At 43.6% G+C, this 20,595-nt stretch overlaps 1 protein-coding gene across 1 annotated transcript in view; it reads left to right on the top strand.

Annotated features, from left to right (window-relative positions):
* The window catches only part of RHBDF1 (rhomboid 5 homolog 1), a 107,088-nt gene that overhangs the window by 63,526 nt on the left and 22,967 nt on the right, over positions 1 to 20,595 (top strand). The window contains exons 4-7 of the mRNA XM_077828703.1: positions 9,554 to 9,767; positions 15,447 to 15,653; positions 16,263 to 16,385; positions 16,564 to 16,724. Of these exons, the coding sequence (XP_077684829.1) occupies positions 9,554 to 9,767; positions 15,447 to 15,653; positions 16,263 to 16,385; positions 16,564 to 16,724 (705 nt within the window). The remainder of the gene's footprint in view (positions 1 to 9,553; positions 9,768 to 15,446; positions 15,654 to 16,262; positions 16,386 to 16,563; positions 16,725 to 20,595) is intronic.

Genomic DNA, 20,595 nt, shown 5'->3' with positions numbered 1-20,595 from the left:
ATTATCATTTTAAATAGTCCCCCCCCATTCCTGAAAATGTGACGTGGGGAACACGCTTGTACGTCTGGCTCTTGGGTGTGATGGATTTGATCCCCATCTCACATACTTCGCTAATGTGGTTCTGCTGGCTGTAAGGAGGTCATTCCCCATTTATGGGAGAGGAGCCTTCAGCTCCCTTGATGATGAGCTCCTCCCTCTGCATCTGCCCTTGGTGCCTGGGAGGCCACTGGGGCTTGGAGGGTTGATGGCCTCTGTGCTGCCATCCAGAGGGCAGCGGTGTCAGGTCTAACAGGGCAGAAAGTCCATGGATCAGTGTATGTTGGGATGTCTCTGGGGTTCACAGCCTGTTCATTCCCTAATCTCCTACCTACCCCCTCCCTGCCAACAATCACTTTCTCAGACCTCCTGAACAGCACACAGAGTCCTGAACACCTGGCATTGGGCCAGGTTCATTGCTGCTCTATGACCTTTGTAACAGCTAGACTGGCCATAGGGAAGGCATGAGCACCCTGCTCAAGAAATAGGGAATACACCATGGAGAAGGGGCCTGTGTCAGGCCCAATACCTGAACCACTACCTCGGCAGGAGCTCTGAGCACTGGGTGCATTCTGGGGGATAGGCCAGAGAAGTGAGGGGGGCAGTTGAGGTTAGGAGGTGGTTCGGCCGGCTCAGCCCTGAGCCCCAGCAATTCTGCACCCTTGTAATGGCCCATAGGGACCATTGCAACTGGGCACAAGTTAGGGCAGCTCCTAAATGGGGGAGGCACAGGCTGCCTCCCCTCTATCCTTGCATTAGCACAGCTGTGGGATGAATCTTCCCCCTGGTGCTGTTCAGAGGGGTGAGGGCTCCTTGGGCTGTGGATGGGCTACAGCAGGTGCAGAATGGTCCCTGGATAGTGGAGAAGCTGCTCATGCTCCATTGAGGAGCTGAGGTCAGATGATCTGCTCATGCCAACAGTCCCTAGATCTGACTCTCTGGGCCTGGTCCTGGGCAGGGCATGCTTGGTGCTGGGTCTTTGGCTATTGATCTGACGGAGTTTGAGTCCTGCCTTTCTGGGCATGTTGGAAAATCCATTTACTCTCTCAGGCTGGGGGTAGCTGTGGGCTCTGCTTGGTAGCCTGGATCTGGCGTTGTGTCTCTGCTGTAGTGAACGTTTCTATTGTTTGTTTTGTGCACTGTTATTTTACAGCCCTGAGAAGTGCACAAGGGCCCTCCCAGTGCAACTGGAGAGTCACAATTCCTGGGTGGGTAGATGGCTCAGAAGTCCCATTTGCCTTCATGTCACGTACAGGAACTTTCGAAAATGTTCTCCTGCTCTGAAAAGGTGATTTCGAACATGCTGCAGTAAGACAATGTAGCTGTTCTACGCAGGCTTGTACACAGTAGAGAGGGTCTGCTAAGGGCACTGCTTTTCTTTATGCCTTTTGGCAAGTGTCTTTGACTCATGGCTTGTAGATGGTCCACCAGATTCCTAAGGAATGGGGAATGGGTCTGGTGGACCAGCTTGGAAGGGTATTCCATGGGCAGGAGGGAGTTGTAGGAGATGCAAACGGGGCACTGAGGGTGGGAGGAAAGGGTGGGAAATGCTGTAATAAAAGACTAGGTCAGATAAGTAGGAAGGGCAAGACTAGAAATGTACATTTGATACAAAGAAGGTGGAGAGCCAGTCAAGAGATGCAAGGACGGGGTCTGATGAGCTGGCCAGAAAGATGATCTCAGCAGCTGTGTTGTGTGGACTGGGCAGCACTGTGTGTATCAGGGAGTCTGCAGACATTAAGGCAGGAGATGATGGAGGTCTGGATGAGAGTTTTAGTGGTATGGACAGAAAGGAAAGAGCAGATCTTAGTGATGTTGAAGAAGAAGAATCAGCAGGATTCTCTCCCATGGCCTAGATTCCAGTGTAGGGAGATGAAAGGGTAAGAGCCAGAGGTCCCCTAAGGGAGAGGGAGGAGATAGGGGTAGACAGAGGCTGAGATGGAGGGGTAGGGAGGGAAGATCAGGAGCCCAGTTTTGGCCCTGTTGAGTTTAAATTGACAGTAAGACTTCCAGGAGAAAGCTGGGAGTGTTTAATTCAGCTTCCTGGCCTCTGACCCTACTTTCACGGGGGCTGGACAGCAGCACCCTCATTTCATAGAGAAAGCATCTGACGCTTGGAGAGGTAAAAGCCAACATTTCCAAGTGTTGGTGCCTAAAGGTGGGCAGCTCAATCCATGTTCAGTAGGGCTGTCGATTAATCACAGTTAACTCAGACGATTAATTCAAAAAAATTAATCCTGATTAATTGAAGTTTTAATCTCACTGTTAAACAATAGAATACCGGTTGAAATTTATTAAATATTTGGATGTTTTTCTACATTTTCATATGTATTGTATTCTGTGTTCTAATTGAAATCAGTGTATATTATTTGTTATTACAAATATTTGCATGTAAAAATGATAAACAAAACAAACAATTCAACAAAACAATTATTTTTCAATTCACCTCATACAAGTACTGTGATGCAGTCTCTTTGCCGTGAAAGTGCAACTTACAAATGTAGAATTTTTTGTTACATAACTACACTCAAAAACAAAACAATGTAAAACGTCAGGGCCTACAAGTCCACTCAGTCTTCTTGTTCAGCCAATCGCTAAGACAAACAAGTTTGTTTACTTTTATGGAGATACTGCTACCCACTTCCTATTTACAATGTCACCAGAAAGTCAGAACAGGCATTTGCATGGGACTTTTGTAGCTGGCATTGCAAGGTATTTATGTGCCAGATATGCTAAATGTTTGTATGCCCCTTCATGCTTTAGCCATCATTCCAGAGGACATGCTTCCATGCTGATGACGCTCATTTAAAAAAAAAGGTGTTAATTAAATTTGTGACTGAACTCCTTGGCAGAGAATTGTATGTCCCTTGCTCTGTTTTACCTGCATTTTGCCATATATCTCATGTTATACCACTTTCGGATGATGACCCTGCACATGTTGTTCATTTTAAGAACACTTTCACTGCAGATTTGACAAAACGCAAAGAAGGCACCAATGTGAGATTTCTAAAGATAGCTACAGCACTTGATCTGAGGTTTAAGAATCTGAAGTGCCTTCCAAACTCTGAAAGGGACGAGGTGTGGAGCATGCTTTCAGAAGTCTTAAAAGAGCAATACTCCAATGCAGAAACTACAGAACCAGAACCACCAAAAAAGAAAATCAGCCTTCTGCTGGTGGCATGTGACTCACATGATGGAAATGAACATACGTCAGTCCGCACTGCTTTGGATCATTATCGAGCAGAACTCGTCATCAGCATGAACGCATGTCCTCTGGAATGGTAGTTGAAGCATCAAGGGACATATGAATCTTTAGCGCACCTGGCACATAAATATCTTGTGATGCCCACTACAATGGTGCCATGAGAATGCCTGTTTTCACTTTCAGGTGACATTGTAAACAAGAAGCGGGCAGCATTATCTCCTGCCAATGTAAACAAATTTGTTTGTCTGACCAATTGGCTGAACAAGAAGTAGGACTGAGTGGACTTGCAGGCTCTAAAATTTTACATTGTTTTATTTTTGAATGCAGTTTTTTGTACATAATTCTACATTTGTAAGTTGCACTTTCATGATAAAGAGATTGCACTACAGTACTTGTATTAGATGAATTGAAAAATACTAGTTCTTGTTTTTATATAGTGCAAATATTTGTAATAAAAAAATAAAGTGAGCACTGTACACTTAGTATTCTGTGTTGTAATTGAAATCAATATATTTGAAAATGTAGAAAACACCCAAAAATATTTCAATAAATGGTATTCTATTATTATTTAACAGTGTGATTAATGGCACGATTAATCGTGATTAATTTTTTTAATCTCTTGACAGCCCTAATATTTAGGCACCTAAATAGAAAGTGGCTTCAGTTCCAGAAGTCTGGGGGACACGGGCCTCTCTGGCATCAGCAGGAGTCTTGGGGAAATCAGGTCAAGAGTGTAAGTGCATGAAAGGGAGTCTGTGGCCTACCACATTGCCCCAGGCCCTGCTCTTGCCCCAGGCCCCGCTCCAAGTTACAAGCACAGAGGCTCTTTTCTGCCATTCCCAGCTTCTCTCTGCAAGGTTGTGCTGTCCATCAGAGCATGGCCTTGGGTGCACCTGGTCTCAGCTGTCACTGTGGTGAAAATGTTATGAACAGGAATAAATGACAGTGCGATACCCTCCCTTTACCCTGTCCCCAGTGGCAATGGGAAAAGGCACCTCTCATTTGCTGCCTCTCCCTGCAGGCTCTCTCCCTTCAGCTCTCTTTTCTTTGCAGCAGACGGGTACGGTTTGAGAGGATTCAGACCCTGCCTATTCATGGGCACCGGGCAGGCAGGAGGCCCCTGAGAAAAAGGCAGTCAGTTCCCCGATCGCTCTTCAGGTACCCGTGGTGTTGAGTGTGAAGCCCAGCCAATGCATGTGTGTGGGAGGGCTGCTGTGAATCGTGCATGGATGCTAGCCCTGCGCCATGCTGCCTACTGCATAGACCCCAGGGCCTGGGCAGGATCCAAACAAAGGGGCCTGCTGTGGTGGGTGTCATGTGCGCACCTAACGGAAAGAATGGTCATATCCACTAAACGTTTCAGAAGCTGAAAATACCGAGCATGGAATTGACTAATGAGCCATTAGCCTCCTTCCCTCCCTAACAAGTCCTGAGCCTCCTGGCCTTCTTCACAGCTGGAACCAATTCCCAGAGGCACGCCTGAGCCCCACAGACCTCCAGGTGCAGGGTGCACTTCTTCACCCTGCCATGCTAATGGGTACAGAGTAGTGTGTACACAATGCCTTAGAATGATAAACCGTCCCCTGGGGAAGGGAAGAGAGAAAGAGAATGACCCACAGGACACAGATGCTAGTTACTGAGCTTGATATGCCTCTGGAAGGTGCTCAGATAGCAAGGGGGATATGTTACACTCCCAGACCAGGAAGGGTTTTAAAACTGGGGTTTTATTAAAGTTACTATCCAAGAAACCAAACAAACGCAGCTTGCCCAAGCCCCATGCCTGCTCAGTCTCACTGGAGTACAACTGCCTCCTGCAACCACACCTTGCTTCCCCACTGTGTTCCCTTTAACCTCTTCAGCAGAGCTCCAAAACTGCAAAGGGACAGGGCACATCTTTAGGGCTAGGGTGCACACAAATATAACCCTGGCATTCCATTATGAGTGCTAGAAATAGAACAGAATAGCTGCCCATTCCATCCTAACATCACAGCTTTGACTTCAATCAGAGCAATTGTTTTCTTTTGTCCTCTGCTGTCAGGGCAAGGGGCCTGCCTTGCTGGTGGCTAATGGAGGTGGAGGGTATTCAGAGGGCTGCGAAGCATGATCCATTTCTGTCACTACATTGTTCCATCCGTGGTTGGTTAGGACAGTAAAATGCTTTGTCCTCTTCCTTCAGTGGAGTGGCCCCTAGGTGCAGGCTTCACCCTCACAGATTACCTTAGTTCACATACATCCTGTGACAAAAGAAGTGACTGGGAAGGTGGATAGAGTGCTGGATACAGAAGCCTCGAGACAAATCTGGTCAACTGAGCTATAAAGATTGTTTTGAAGCCTTACATTGTGGCCGCGCAGGAAGTAAGGAAAGTTTCTTTCCTCCACTGTAGCACCTGTACAGTCTCAGTCAGTGGGTTTGTTTTGGGCTGTGGACAGCCCAGTTAATTCAGGCTGTGTCAGCTTGGGTGCTGATTCTAGTCCCTTTCACTGTGGGCAAATGGAGAACATTGTTTAGATGTTGTACCTGTTTGTACCTGTTTGAGCTGACCGATCGGTGTCTGTAGGAGCAGAACAATATCCTGAGGGAATAGACTCCTAAGCGGAGTGCAAAGCTGCCTCTTGACTTTTGGCCTGTATCACCTTACTGAGGTGCTGGAGGTGTTAGGAAAAATTTGGGACACTCCAATCAGGTGAGATCCACAGGCTGGTGAAGACCAGTGGGGAGCGCTGGGTTTGTTATTAGAGGAAACTGTCCATGTCTCTGCCAAGGAGGAGATGTTGGTGCTTGACTAGAGTTCACCATCTGGGGCCTGGTTGGATGAACAAGTGACATTGGGCCAGGATGGCTTTGTTCAACTTGCATGTGTCCAGAAGGACAGGTTCTCTTTTCTTGGATGCAGACCTTAAGAACATAAGAATGGCCATACTGGGTCAGACCAAAGGTCCATCCAGCCCAGTATCCTGTCTACCAACAGTGGCCAATGCCAGGTGCCCCAGAGGGAGTGAACTTAACAGGTAATGATCTAGTGATCTCTCTCCTGCTATCCATCTCCACCCTCTGACAAACAGAGGCTAGGGACACCATTCCTTACCCATCCTGGCTAATAGTCATGAATGGACTTAACCTCCATGAATTTATCCAGTTCTCTTTTAAACCCTGTTATAGTCCTCGCCACAACCTCCTCAGGCAAGGAGTTCCACAGGTTGACTGTGCGCTCAGTGAAGAAGAATTTCCTTTTATTTGTTTTAAACCTGCTAGCCATTAATTTCATTTGGTGGCCCCTAGTTCTTATATTATGGGAACAAGTAAATAACTTTTCCTTATTCACTTTCTCCCCACCACTCATGATTTTATAGACCTCTATCATATCCCCCCTTAGTCTCCTCTTTTCCAAGCTGAAAAGTCCTAGCCTCTTTAATCTCTCCTCATATGGAACTCGTTCCAAACCCCTAATCATTTTAGTTGCCCTTTTCTGAACCTTTTCTAATGCCAGTATATCTTTTTTGAGATGAAGGGACCACATCTGTACGCAGTATTCAAGATGTGGGCGTACCGTGGATTTATATAAGGGCCATAAGATGTTCTCCGTCTTATTCTCTATCCCTTTTTTAATGATTCCTAACATCCTGTTTGCTTTTTTGACTGCTGCTGCACACTGCTTGGACGTCTTCAGAGAACTATTCACGATGACTCCAAGATCTTTCTCCTGATTAGTTGTAGCTAAATTAGCCCCCATCATATTGTATGTATAGCTGGGGTTATTTTTTCCAATGTGCATTACTTTACATTTATCCACATTAAATTTCATTTGCCATTTTGTTGCCCAATCCCTTAGTTTTGTGAGATCTTTTTGAAGTTCTTCACGGTCTGCTTTGGTCTTAACTATCTTGAGCAGTTTAGTATTATCTGCAAACTTTGCCACCTGACTGTTTACTCCTTTCTCCAGACCATTTATTTATAAGTTGAATAGGATTGTTCCTAGGACTGACCCTTGGGGAACACCACTAGTTACCCCTCTCCATTCTGAACATTTACAATTTATTCGTACCCTTTGTTCCCTGTCTTTTAACCAGTTCTCAATCCATGAAAGGATCTTCCCTCTTATCCCATGACAACTTAATTTACATAAGAGCCTTTGTCAGAGGGACCTTGTCAAAGGCTTTCTGGAAATCTAAGTACACTATGTCCACTGGATCCCCCTTGTCCACATGTTTGTTGACCCCCTCAAAGGTTAGACTGTTGCCGTGCGAGGCTACATTTGGACCTGGTGCAGAAGGCAGCTGCGTGCTGGGTGAATAGTGTGTCTTATTGGGAGCACATGACACCAGAGCGCTGTAATCTACATTAGCTGCTGGTTAACTTCCAAGTAAAATCTAAAATGCTGGTTTTAACCTATAAAGCTCCAGATAGTCTGGGAGCCACCTCTTTTCCTGGGCTTCACTGCCAGAGCTGCCATCTGCAAAGCTGCTTAAGCTGAAGCCCTCTTGGGAATGACAGAGAAGAGGCTGCTGGCAGGGTGAGGGCATTCTCCATGAGGGCCCCTTGATTTTAGAATTCCCTCTCCTCCTTGGATGAAAATAGCCTAAGTCTTTTGACCTTTGGGACACACTGCAAGGCTCTTCTGTTTTGGGTATCTGGGAAGGGATATATAGAGGGGACCAGTCTGAGATAAATGGGGTTACAATTGGAGGTTAACAGGAGAGGCTGTCTGAGGCCTTTGAATTGGATATGTATTTACATAACCCAGATCGTTTGGATAGGGACCTTTTTGTTATAAGTCAAAAAGCAGTTTATTCTCTCGCTGCCCAGGCACAAATCCCATTAACAGAATCTTGCCCCTGCCTAATTCTAATTCTAGGGCATACTACTTCCTGCTAATACTAAAATGGTATATTCCCCTCTGATGCCCAGGCATAAACCTGATGAACTAACAGTAACTGAGTCTGCTTCCCTCTTAGTGCCAGAGCATACCCCCTGGCCTCCACCAGGAGCACAGGCTAAAACCGCTCCCTCAGTGTCACAGCATCAGTGGATGTCCTTGCTCCCATGAAGGAGTTGATGAAAAGGATCAGATGATCTCACGCTTCCATGTGTGCACTTGGGTGGGGTTAGGATGGACTTTTTCTTCACAGCATTGAACACTTGGCCAGGTGCATTATGGGTTCTTGTGGCATGCCTTCTTTGGAAGCAGCAGGTATTGGCCACTGCTGGAGGAAAGGCATGATGGATCAGTGGTAAATCTTACATTTCTAGGACAGTTTACAATGCATGACTAGAGAGACGACTGTAGCCATGTCAGTCCCAGGATATGAGAGAGACAAGCTGGGTGAGGTAAGTGCCTCACCCACCTTGTCTCTCTATATCCTGGGACTGACATAGCTACAATTACACTGCATGCTACAATGCATGACTGTCCTCCTGCATTTGGGGTGGCCTGAAATGCTCCTAATTTACATGTTCTGGCTTCCTCCAGGATTTTGTCTTTGAATGTAGATGCCTTTCAGTGATGAAGTAGAAGCAATGCAATACAAACTGTTCTGCTCCCAGCAGAGCCCTAGCAATATCCTGATGGCCTGCATTGCTGCACTCCACTGCCTTCTGCTCCTAGCTTTTCTCAACTTTCCGCAGCAGGCAGCTCAATGCCATGTATCCCTATAACCCAGACATAAACTGTTGGAAAGTTGAGATCCCAGGGAGCATAGCGGCACTCTGGATGTTGATGCTAAGCTTCAGCTAAGTACCAGTTTGGCAAGCACAAGGAGGGAGAGGGCAATAATGGGCAGTCAGGAGAAGAAAAGATGAATTCAGACTGAATATAAGGAAACTCTTTCGGACTGTGAGATGGCTGAGGTTGTGAAAGGGCCATGGCCCCATCACTTGGGACTAGGCCTGGTCCAACATGGGTAAGTATTTTCTGTGAAAATGTTCAAAGAAATAAAATAGTTTCATTAAAAAAAGTTTCCAGTCAAACTAAATGACAAAATAAATAGGTCTCCTGGTTCCTGCTGTCCCTTCTTTTCTTTTCCCCACTGGGAAAAACTTAAAAAAAAAAAAATTGACCAAAATATTTTTTTGCGTGAAACGTTTGTTTTGGTAAAAGGCATTTTTTGTTTATAATAATGTTTTGATGAAAATTTTGTGCCCTGGTCTTACTGCATATTTAAAACCAAGCTGTGAAGAGCCCGTGAGATATACTATAGGGCAGAATCCTGCATGGGAATGGAGCAGGTGTGAACCACTGGGGCTTTTCTATCTCTAATTTGCATGATTTAAGCGAACCCAAATGTTCCCTGTGCTTGTGTGTCGGTGTCTTTCAGGGGCACAGCAGATTGGTTTGGGGTAAGCAAGGATAGCGATGCCACTCAGAAATGGCAGAGAAAAAGCCTTCGCCATTGCAGCCAACGATATGGGAAGCTGAAACCTCAGGTCATCCGGGAAATGGACCTGCCCAGCCAGGATAACATCTCACTCACTAGCACAGAGACCCCTCCTCCTCTCTATGTTGGGCCTTGTCAACTTGGCATGCAGAAGGTGAGTCCAGTGGAGGAGTAGCCAGGGCCTTTCCATGGGGCTTGTTAGCTTTCAGAACATACCAAAAAGGCTCCTTTCTCCCCTCTCCCACTGCTGGATGCTAAGCCTGCTTTAGGGTTCAATGTTTCCTGAACATTTCAGATCAGTGTACACAAGATACTAAAGAGATCAAACATGGAAACAAAGGTTTTAGAGGAAAGGAAGAGTTTCCTGTGAAGGGATGGTTTCCTAAATCTCATACACACATTTGAGCACTCTCTTCCCATAATCAGTGTTGTCACCCTTCCACTTGGGCCTCTGTGGTTTATACATCTGCAGTCTGTTTCCCCAGGACTCTGAGAGCCATGTCTTTGTCCCTTTGACATCATTACTGAGTGAGAATGGTATATGAGCACTAGTAAGGAATTACAGTAATCGTGGAAGGCATTTTTCAGCTTTTTCCATAGCAAGATTCCAGTTTCCTAGTCAAATCTGGCTGTCAGAGTCTTTTCCAACATGGGGTATTCAGCAGTTTTGAGAGGAGAACTGTCAGTTTACTTTCGATACCCAGATTAGACCCTATCCTCCCTAACTGCAGTCTCATACTAATAGCCCCATTGCCATGCAGTGCACTTACTTTTTTATTCTTCACATTTTGCTGTCTGAAGACAATACCCTAGTTTTCAGTATCCTCAGAAATATTATCTCATGACTTCACAGGAGCTACCTATGTGTCATCTCTCTTACCTCAGCAGCTGGCACACTCTGCTCACAAGCCCTCAGAAATTGTCAGGGGAAGCTGTAAAGCTTCCTGCTTCCTTGCCTACTCCATGTTCCCAAAGTACAGATTCTGCCAGTACACAAACCTAAATGAGGTAACTTCATTAGCACTTGAGCTCTAACCTGAAGGGTTCCCAGTGCCTTGCTTTTCCCTCGTAATTAATCTGATATTATGAAGTCAGTTAAGAGTGTTGCACTTGTCCAGATGGTGAAATGGGAAATGAAATTATCTCCATCTGCAGATAATCCTGCCTTGGAGAAAGGAGGGTAAGAGATTGGTAGTGTCTCCATAGTAAAGGATTGACTATTGTCTAACCCTGATCCTACCCACCGAGAGCCCTCTCTCCTCTGTGTCAAAAGCTGAAATTTCTCATGTTTTTTAAAAGTTTTTTAAAGTTTGATTTAATCAAACAAGTCATTTTAGAGTTATGGAACTTAGAAAAATGGCTTCTTTTTCAGTTTGGAAAAGCCTTTGAATCAACTCATAATTGACGTGTGGCTTCAAACAGGTCCTGTGCTCTAGACCTTGCTAAGAACTCAGGCACAGAACCAGTTTGATAAAGTATTCTTAAATATAAAATATTTATTCATGGTCAAGATCATTAATATTGGAACTTCCATCCAGTCCTCTGACAGCAGTTGTAACTTTTGTCTAAAACATTGTGTTCATTTTTGAAAGTACAAGTCTTTTATAAATTGGCACGCAGGAGAGGTTAAAGTTAATGAGCACCACATCTCAGGCCTCACAAAAGTTATAGTCTCTTCTACCCTACCCATTGGAGCCATGTGGAAGTTGTAATGTCTGTCGGATGTAGCTGCCGCATTTTATAACTTCCATATGTAACAATGGAAAGAGGCTGGCTATGTTGTGCTGTTAGATGTTGAACTCTTGGTTATGAGCCCAGCCATCAGAGCCTATAACTTTTTCGGGCCACAACTGTTGGGGTAATGAGGATTATATGCTATATTGGCAGAACCTGTAAATCTACCAAGGATTGTATTTTATCAGCCTTTTGGTTAGGAGAGTGCATAGAAATTGCTGCCATAGCCAGCATTAGTTTTTTCTGGCTGTGTTGGACAGAGTTAAATCCTCATTTTTGACCTTGTGGAGAAGTAATGTGATGTTCTGGATCCTGTAATTTCACAAGTGTGTGCTGCCCAGGAAGGTTACAAGTAGGGCTGTCGATTGATCACAGTTAACTCACGCAATTAACTCACAAAAATTAATGGCGATTAAAAAATTTTATCACGATTAATCACCGTTTTAATCACACTGTTAAGCAATAGAATACCAATTTAAATTTATTAAATATTTTGGATGTTTTTATACATTTTAAAATATATTGATTCCAGTTACAGCACAGAATACAAAGTATACAGTACTCACTTTATATTATTTTTGATTACAAATATTTGCACTGTGAAAATGATAAACAAAAGATAGTATTTTTCTGTTCACCTCATACAAAAACTGTAGTGCAATCTCTTTGTCGTGAAAGTGCAACTTACAAATGTAGAATTTTTTTGTTACATAACTGCACTCAAAAACAAAACAATGTAAAACTTTAGAGCCTACAACTCCACTCAGTCCTACTTCTTGTTCACCCAGTCGCTCAGACAAACAAGTTTGCTCACATTTATGAGACATAATGGTACCCGATTCTTATTTACAATGTCACCTGAAAGTGAGAACAGGCTTTCGCATAGCACTTTTGTAGCTGGCGTTGCAAGGCATTTACATGCCAGATATGCTAAACATTAGTATGCCCCTTCATGCTTTGGCCACCATTCCAGAAGACATGGTTCCATACTGGTGACGCTTGTTAAAAAAATGTGTTTATTAAATTTGTGACTGAACTTCTTGGGGGAGAACTGTATGTCTTTGGCTCTGTTTTACCTGCATTCTGCTATATATTTCATGTTATAGAAGTTTCGGATGATGACCCAGCACATGTTGTTCGTTTTAAGAACACTTTCACTGCAGATTTGACAAAATGCAAAGAAGGTACCAATATGAGATTTCTAAAGATAGCTACAGCAGTCGACCTAGGGTTTAAGAATCTGAAGTGCCTTCCAAAATCTGAAAGGGACAAGGTGTGGAGCATGCTTTCAGAAGTCTTAAAAGAGCAGTACTCCGATGCGGAAACTACAGAACCCAAAAAACCAAAAAAGAAAATCAACCTTCAGCTGGTGGCATGTGACTCACATGATGGAAATGAACATGCGTCAGTCCACACTGCTTTGGATCATTATCAAGCAGAACTCGTCATCAGCATGAATGCATGTCCTCTGGAATGGTAGTTGAAGCATCAAGGGACATATGAATCTTTAGCACATCTGGCACATAAATATCTTGCAACGCTGGCTACAATAGTGCCATGTGAACGCTGGTTCTCATTTTCAGGTGACATTGTAAACAAGAAGTGGACAGCATTATCTCCTGCCAATGTAAACAAACTTGTTTGTCTGAGCGATTGGCTGAACAAAAAATAGGACTGAGTGAACTTGTAGGCTTTAAAGTTTTACATTGTTTTATTTTTGAATGCAGTTTTCTGTACATAATTCTACATTTGTAATTTCAACTTTCATGATAAAGAGACTGCACTACAGTAGTTGTATGAGGTGAATTGAAAAATACTATTTCTTTTGGTTTTTACAGTGGAAATATTTGTAATAAAAATAAATATAAAGTGAGCACTGTACACTTTGTATTCTGTGTTGTAATTGAAATTAATATATTTGAAAATGTAGAAAACATCCAAAAATATTTAAATAAATGATATTCTATTATTCTTTCACAATGCAATTAATTGCAATTTATTTTTTTAATCACCTGATAGCCCTAGTTACAAGTAGATCTGCTTGAGAAATTGACAAATTTTGCAGGTTGCAAAATTGGTTCATTTTTCAAATTTATTAGCCAAAATTCTAATCAGTATGTTTATCTTTTTCCATTTTATAAACAAGCAATATTGGGACGAAAAATTTGGTCAGCTTAGTCACTTGGTAGAATTTAAAAAAAAAATTGAAAAATTTAAAGAAATTATTGACTCGATTGCTTATTTTGGAAATAGTCAGCAATAAATAAAAAATATCTATGAAATTTTCTGTGGATTTGAAGGAGATCACTCGTTGCTGGAGTTCCTCCTTGTGGCTAAGCATGGTGTAGTGTCTCTCCCCCCATCTGGCACATCCAGCTGCCCATTGCTTTGGCGCTGCAGTGGTCTCTCTTCTTGTAACTCGGCCCTCTGGTCAGGTCACAATTGAGTCAACCTCTGCCAGGGTACCAGAAGAGTCCAACCAAGTCTGAGACCTTGTATCAGATCTTCAGCCCTGACACTGGGCCTTGTGTCCTCACTCCCGTTTCTTAGGGCTCTCTATCATCCATGTCCCTTTCTCAGGGGATTCATGCCACCTTCCCTGGTGGTTGGTAGGGAGCCTGTCCCCTCCCACTATCTCAGGTTCCAGTCCAGGGATCCTGTAACCAGCAGCCAGGGGCTGCTCTGCAGAATTCCTTCCTGCTGCCTCCCTGGGCTTCCAGCTGGGTTACCTCGTCTGCAGAGTGAGGTAGGGTTACATTTTCAAAAATTGGACCCCAATCTTGCAAGCACACATGAGCTTTACTTTACTATCTCAGATAGTCCCACTGAAGTCATGTTCTGGTGGGGAAAAAGGGGGCGGGGAGTATTTAAAAAAACCAAACCAAAAGGAAGTGAAAGGAAACACCTCCCCTCCCCCCCGCCCAAATCCAAAATGAAATGAAAAATGCAATTTGAACCTAAACAAAGTGAAAATTTTCAGTTTGTTTCAAAATTTTCCATTGAAATATTGAACAATATCATTGAAGATGACCTTTTTCTACAAAAAAAAATTATATTCAACAAAACCACAATTTTTGGTGAGAAGAATTTTTGGCTTAAAAATTTTGACCAGCTCTAAAGAACAGCAGTGATGACCAGAAAGGAGTTTTGTGTTCTGCTGCTTAGGAATGGAGGAATTTCAGAGACCTAACTAAGCTGGGTGAACGTAGCTTACATTCGATGCTGGTATGTGCTGCAAAGTAATGCATATTGGAGGGGAAGATGTGAACTATTTACACATCTTGCAGGGTTCTAAGTTAGCTGTATTAAATCACAAAAAGGACCAGGGCATCACAGAGGACAGTTCAATAAAGACCTCTGCTCAACTGTGGTCCAGAAAGCAAACAAGATGTTAGGATACAGGATGGAAAATGCTACTGTAAACATTATTATGCATTGTGTAAATGAGTCCATCTCGACAGCGTATGCCGCACTGGTCACTCCGTCTCAAAAAGGATATTGAACAGTGAGAGGGGTCTCAGAGAAGAAATTTACTTTAGGAATTATTTTGGGGAAGTTATCTGGCCTGTGTTTATATAGAAGGTCATACTACATGATCGCAGTGGTATCTGGCCTTGGAATCTGTGAAAGGAAGCCAAAGAGTGATCGAGGGCCTAGAAAAAACTCTCATTCACACAACAGATAATTAGACTGTGAAATTCACTGCCACATGACGTTGGTGAAGCCAAGAATTTAAGAAGAGTCAAAGAGGATTGGACACTCCTCTGGATAGTGTTTTTATCCATATTTGTTACAGTTAATGATAAAAATTTTGGAAGGAATGTAAAACCTCATGTTCAGGGCTCACGGTGTGACCTTCATGGATTACAGATTATCCCAGACCTTCCTCTGAAGCATCTTGTGCTGGCAGCTGTCAGAGACAGGATACTGGGCTTGATGAAGCCCAGGTCTGATCCAGTCTGGCAGTTCCTATGTTTCTTTGTGTTTGAGGGGAGAAAAGGGCCCCAAGAATGAGGCACAGGCCTTCGCTCCTTGCCTGAGAGCAAGCTGAGATCTTCCCAGTTTCTCACAGTAACTGAGATCCTCTCTTTGACTGCAGATTGTAGACCCTTTAGCACGAGGCCGAGCATTCCGTATGGCTGATGATAATGATGGATACAGCATCCCTCACACACCAATCACTCCAGGTGCCACATCACTGTGCTCCTTCACCAGCTCTCGGTCTGGGTTTAATCGCTTACCACGACGGCGGAAACGGGAATCAGTGGCCAAAATGAGCTTCCGAGCAGCAGCAGCCCTGGTGAAGGTACTGTCTGAGGAGGATTCCTGTGGGGACAGGGTGGAGGTCTTGGGTGAAGGCACCATCTATGGGATTCCTGAGGTGGGAGGAGGTGTAAAATGGGACTCCACTATGTCATTTTGGGGAGTCACTGTTCTGACTGCTTTGCACTGTCTCCTGCCCATGCCTAGAAGGAAGTGGAGTAGACCAGATAAAGACCTGCCAAGAGTTTGTCAGTCTGAGTGCTTCAAGTTTGACAACAAACAGGCTCAAATGTTCTTTACAAAATTTGGTTAGCAGTAGCTAAGCTCTAGGCTCTGATTGGATGAGAAGTTTGGAAAAGCTAGGCTCTGAATGGGTGATGGTCCTTTGTAAAAAGCACGTTAGAGCATTCATATACTGCAGAAGGCACCATTTAGCTCAGCTGAAAGGGATGGTGCTGCCATCTTGGAAATACTAGTATGTGGGATTCACAAGTCTCACTAGAAGGGTGTCAAGTGGCTGGTGGATCTGCTGCACTTACTTTGGTGACTCCCTGACACAGCTAAGCCTCTGAAGAAGCAGGGTCTGCAGAACTCTTAGGTGTTTGTGGGGTCAAATTTCTCTGTGACTGAATGCTATTCCCTTCTCTTCCAGGGCCGCTCTGTGAAGGACAGTACCCTGAGGAGGGCTCAGCGACGCAGCTTCACCCCAGCTAGTTTCTTGGAGGAGGACACGGTGGATTTCCCCGATGAGTTGGACACCTCGTTTTTTGCTCGGGTAAGGGGAGCAGTGCTGGCTTTGTCCCCAGTAGCCAAAGGCTGTAAGAACTCTATCACCCAGCAGTATGTGTGGGCTCAAGGGAGAGGTGCCACTCCTGACAGAGCTTCCTTTAGAGTTGCTTTGCTCTAATAAGTCACTGGAATGTCTTTGACAGGACTTATGTTTCTTTGCCCAGGAAGGAGTCCTCCATGAGGAGCTCTCTACATACCCCGATGAAGTGTTTGAATCTCCATCTGAAGCGGCGATCAAGGATTCTGAGGTGAAACCCCAGGATCAGGCCGATCTAACAGGAGGTGCCTTAGACAAAAATGAACTTGAAAGAAGCCACCTGATGCTGTGAGTATCTTCCTGACAGTTGGCAGAATCTAATATGTGGTCCCGAATCTGGGAAGGGAAGGACATTTCACACCACAAATTTGAAAGGCCTTAGCCACCACTGCTCATGGTGAAGACAAGCCCAGAGGAGTTAGTGTCTCTGACGCTGCTGGTACTCCTCGGAATGGATCTGATACACAGGCCTGATTTGTGCAGTGATTGATACCTCAGCTCAATTGACTCAGTTTAGCTCAGTGCAGGCCTAGAGCAGCAGAGCACACAGATTCTTGCCTAGTGCTAAATACTAGCCCTCTTGCTGAGGGCCTTGAATGGAAAGGCTGAGGGGCTGCAGAGGCCACTGCCCCAGTATTCCTGTCTGTCTGGGAGGAGAATCCCCAGGGCTGCTGCACAATCTGCGTGACACCCCCTCTGTTTATCCCATACCTGAAATCTTCTTGTTTACCTAAGAAACAGTGCTCGACTTCAGAGAGCAGTAGACAATTGGTGCATATGAGGGGCTAACTCTGCTAACTTAACTCTAGTCAGCACAACAGCATGATGAAGTTGGGTTCCTGCACATCATGTTTATGAGGCCGTATCATTCTTAAGGGGAAACAGAGACCAGTTTAAATGGGTTATATGAGTGCCAAGAGCGCAGAACATGGCAAAAATGCAGTGTGTGAATGTCAGTCCTCTAGGGTATTGGCATGAAGACCGGTAGATAGAATGGCTACCCCTAGCCATATTCACTATGAATTGTCCTGCTCAAATGCCGTGGGGTAACATGGTAGGTGATATTACACTAATTTGAAACCAAGCAAGTGGAAGACCTGGTGCTTTAAGACCATGATGCATGGATGGAACCTTGTGTCTTCAGTTTCCTCTTAAACCTAAGAATGGCCATACTGGGTGAGACCAATTGTCCATGTAGCAAGTATCCTGTCTTCCAACAGTGGCTGGTGCCATACGCTTCAATTTATTGAGTGATCCATCCCTGGCATCCAGTCCCAGCTTCTGGCAATCAGAGGTTTAGGGACACCCAGAGCATGGGTCCCTGGCTGTCTTGGCTAATAGCCATTGATGGACCTGTCCCCCATGAACTTATCTAATTCTTTTTTGAACACAGTTACACTTTTTCCCTTTTCAACATCTCCTGCCAATGAGTTCTACATGTTGACTCTGCGTTGTGTAAAGAAGCACTTCCTTCTGTTTGTTTTAAACCTGCTGCCTATTAATTTCATTGGGTGACCTCTGGTTCTTGTGTTATGTGAAGGGGAAAATAACACTTATTCATTTTCTCCACACCATTCATGATTTTATAGACCTCTGTCATATCCCCTCTTAGTCATTTCTTTTCTAACTGAACAGTTGCAGTCTTTTTAATCTCTCCTCAGAGAGAAGCTGTTCCATACCCATAATCATTTTTGTTGCTCTTCTCTGTATCTTTTCCAATTCTAATATATCCTTTTTGAGATGGGGCAACCAGAACTGCACACGGTATTCAAGGTATGGGTGTAGCTTGGATTTCTATTTTCTGTTTTATAGTCTATCCTTTTCCTAATGGTTCCTAACATTCTGGTTAACTTTTTGGACTGCCGCTGCACATCTGAGTGGATGTTTTTAGAGTACTATTCACAATGACTTAAAGATCTTTCTTGTGTGGCAACAGCTAATTTAGATCCCATCATTTTGTGTGTATAGTTGGGATTATGGTTTCCAATGTACATTACTTTGCATTTATCAACATTGAATTTCATCTGCCATTTTGTTGCCCTGTCACCTAGTTTTGTGAGATCCCTTTGTAACTCTTCCCAGTCTGCTTTGAATTTAACTATCTTTAGTTTTGTATCATCAGCAAACTTTGCCATCTCACTGTTTACCCCTTTTCCCAAATCATTTATGAATATGTTGAGCAGCACTGGTCCCAGTTCAGATCCCTGGAGGACCCTGCTATTCACCTCTCTCCACTGTGAATACTAACCATTTATTCCTACCCTTTGTTTCCTATCTTTTAATCAGTTACTGACCATGAGAGCATCTTCCCTCTTATTCCATGATTGCTTACTTTGATTAAAAGCCTTCGGTGAGGGACCTTATCAAAGGTTTTCTGAAAGTCCAAGTACACTATATCCACTGGATCACCATTGTCCATGTGTTGACACCCTCAAAGAATTCTAATAGATGGATGAGGCATGATTTCCCTTTACAAAAGCCATGCTGACTCTTCCCCAATGTATCATGTTCATCTATGTGTCTGATAATTTTGCCTGGTACTGAAATTAGACTTACTGGCCTATAATTGCCAGGATCACCTCTGGAGCATTTTTTAAAAATTGGCGTTACATTAGTTGTCTACCAGTCATCTGGTACTGAAGTTGATTTAAGCACTAAGCTACATATCACCGTTAGTAGTTCTGCAATTTAATATTTGAGTTCCTGCAGAAGTCTTGGGTGAATATCCCTGGTCCTGGTGACATATTACCATTTAATTTATCAATTTGTTCCAAAACCTTCTCTATTGATACCTCAGTCTGGGACAATTTCTCAGATATATAACCTAAAAAGAATGCTCATGTGGGAATCTCCCTCACATCATTTGCAGTGAAGATCCATGTAGAGATTTCTTTAGCTTCTCTGCAACAACTTTATCTTCTTTGAGTGCTCCTTTAGCACGTCTGTTGACCAGTGGTCCCCCTGATTATGTGGCAAGCCTCCTGCTTCTGATGTACTTACAAAAATTAACAGCAATTTTTTAATCTTTTGCTAGTTGGTTAAAAAATTTTTTGGTCTGCCTAATTATACTTTTACACTTGACTTTCCAGAATTTATGCTCCTTTCTGTTTTCCTCAGTATTATTTGATTTCCAATTTTTAAAAGATGCCTTTTTGTCTCTAACCACTCCTTTTACTCTGTTTAGGCATGGTGGCATATTTTGGGTCTGCTTCCCTTTTTATTTATTTTTTTAATTTGGGGGTATACATATAGTTTGAGCCTCTATTATGGTGTTTTTAAAAAATTTCCATGCAGCTTGCAGGCATTTCAATTTTGTGACTGTTCCTTTTAGTAACTGGTTCCTCACCCTAGCAAGGAATCAAACTATGTCATTTCCTTTTGTTTCCTGATAAGTCAGAGACTCCCTGAGTAACTGGCACCTCACACTGGCAGAGGGCAGCATTGTTCTTGGCTCTATCAGTTCACCAGGGTGTGAATGCACAGCAGACATGGGGAAGGACCTTGTCGCGGTTCTGCTGCTCACAATCCATCTCATTGTGCTAACGCTTTCCCTCGTCATGTTATTAAGAATGTTACCAGCTGTGACACAGATGCTGGAAGTAATACTGGGAGTTCACCACTTTTCCAACAAGTATATGAGATCCAATTTTTGGGCAAAACTAATTCCCAGTGTTTCCATTTTTATATCATTTTAATGGTTTTATTTATCAAAGCAAAAATGATTTAATTCAGACTCTAGGGAACGGTATCAAACTATTGAAGGTGCCAGTTCAGGGAGTCAGGTATGCACCTGGTCATAAACCAAATCAGAGACTTCATAGCAGGAAATTTAGAGGGCAGTACCTCTCTCTAAAGACACATAGAAACGCCTCAAACTCCCAAGAGTCGAAGAGGTGTTCAAGGCTAGGCCACAGGTCAAATCTGAATCCATATTGCTCATTGAGAAGAATGACTTTCCAAGTGACACGTAACACAGTCTTCTTCTCAGAGTGTCTTGGAATGGTTTGTATCGAATCATTCATACACTGAGAATCCCTAAAGGTTACAAAGATTGTTTTATTCAATTTCTTTTGAGCATTTAAAACATCATCTGTTATGCTTTGCAACACAGAAACTAACCTACAAACACACAGGAAAGTTTGGGGGTGTTATTTGTGCA

This window comes from Eretmochelys imbricata, chromosome 10 (assembly GCF_965152235.1).
Source record: "Eretmochelys imbricata isolate rEreImb1 chromosome 10, rEreImb1.hap1, whole genome shotgun sequence".
Taxonomy (NCBI): Eukaryota; Metazoa; Chordata; order Testudines; family Cheloniidae; genus Eretmochelys; species Eretmochelys imbricata.
The sequence above is the reverse complement of the archived record's forward strand: the minus strand, read 5'-3'. Positions and strand labels throughout refer to the sequence as shown.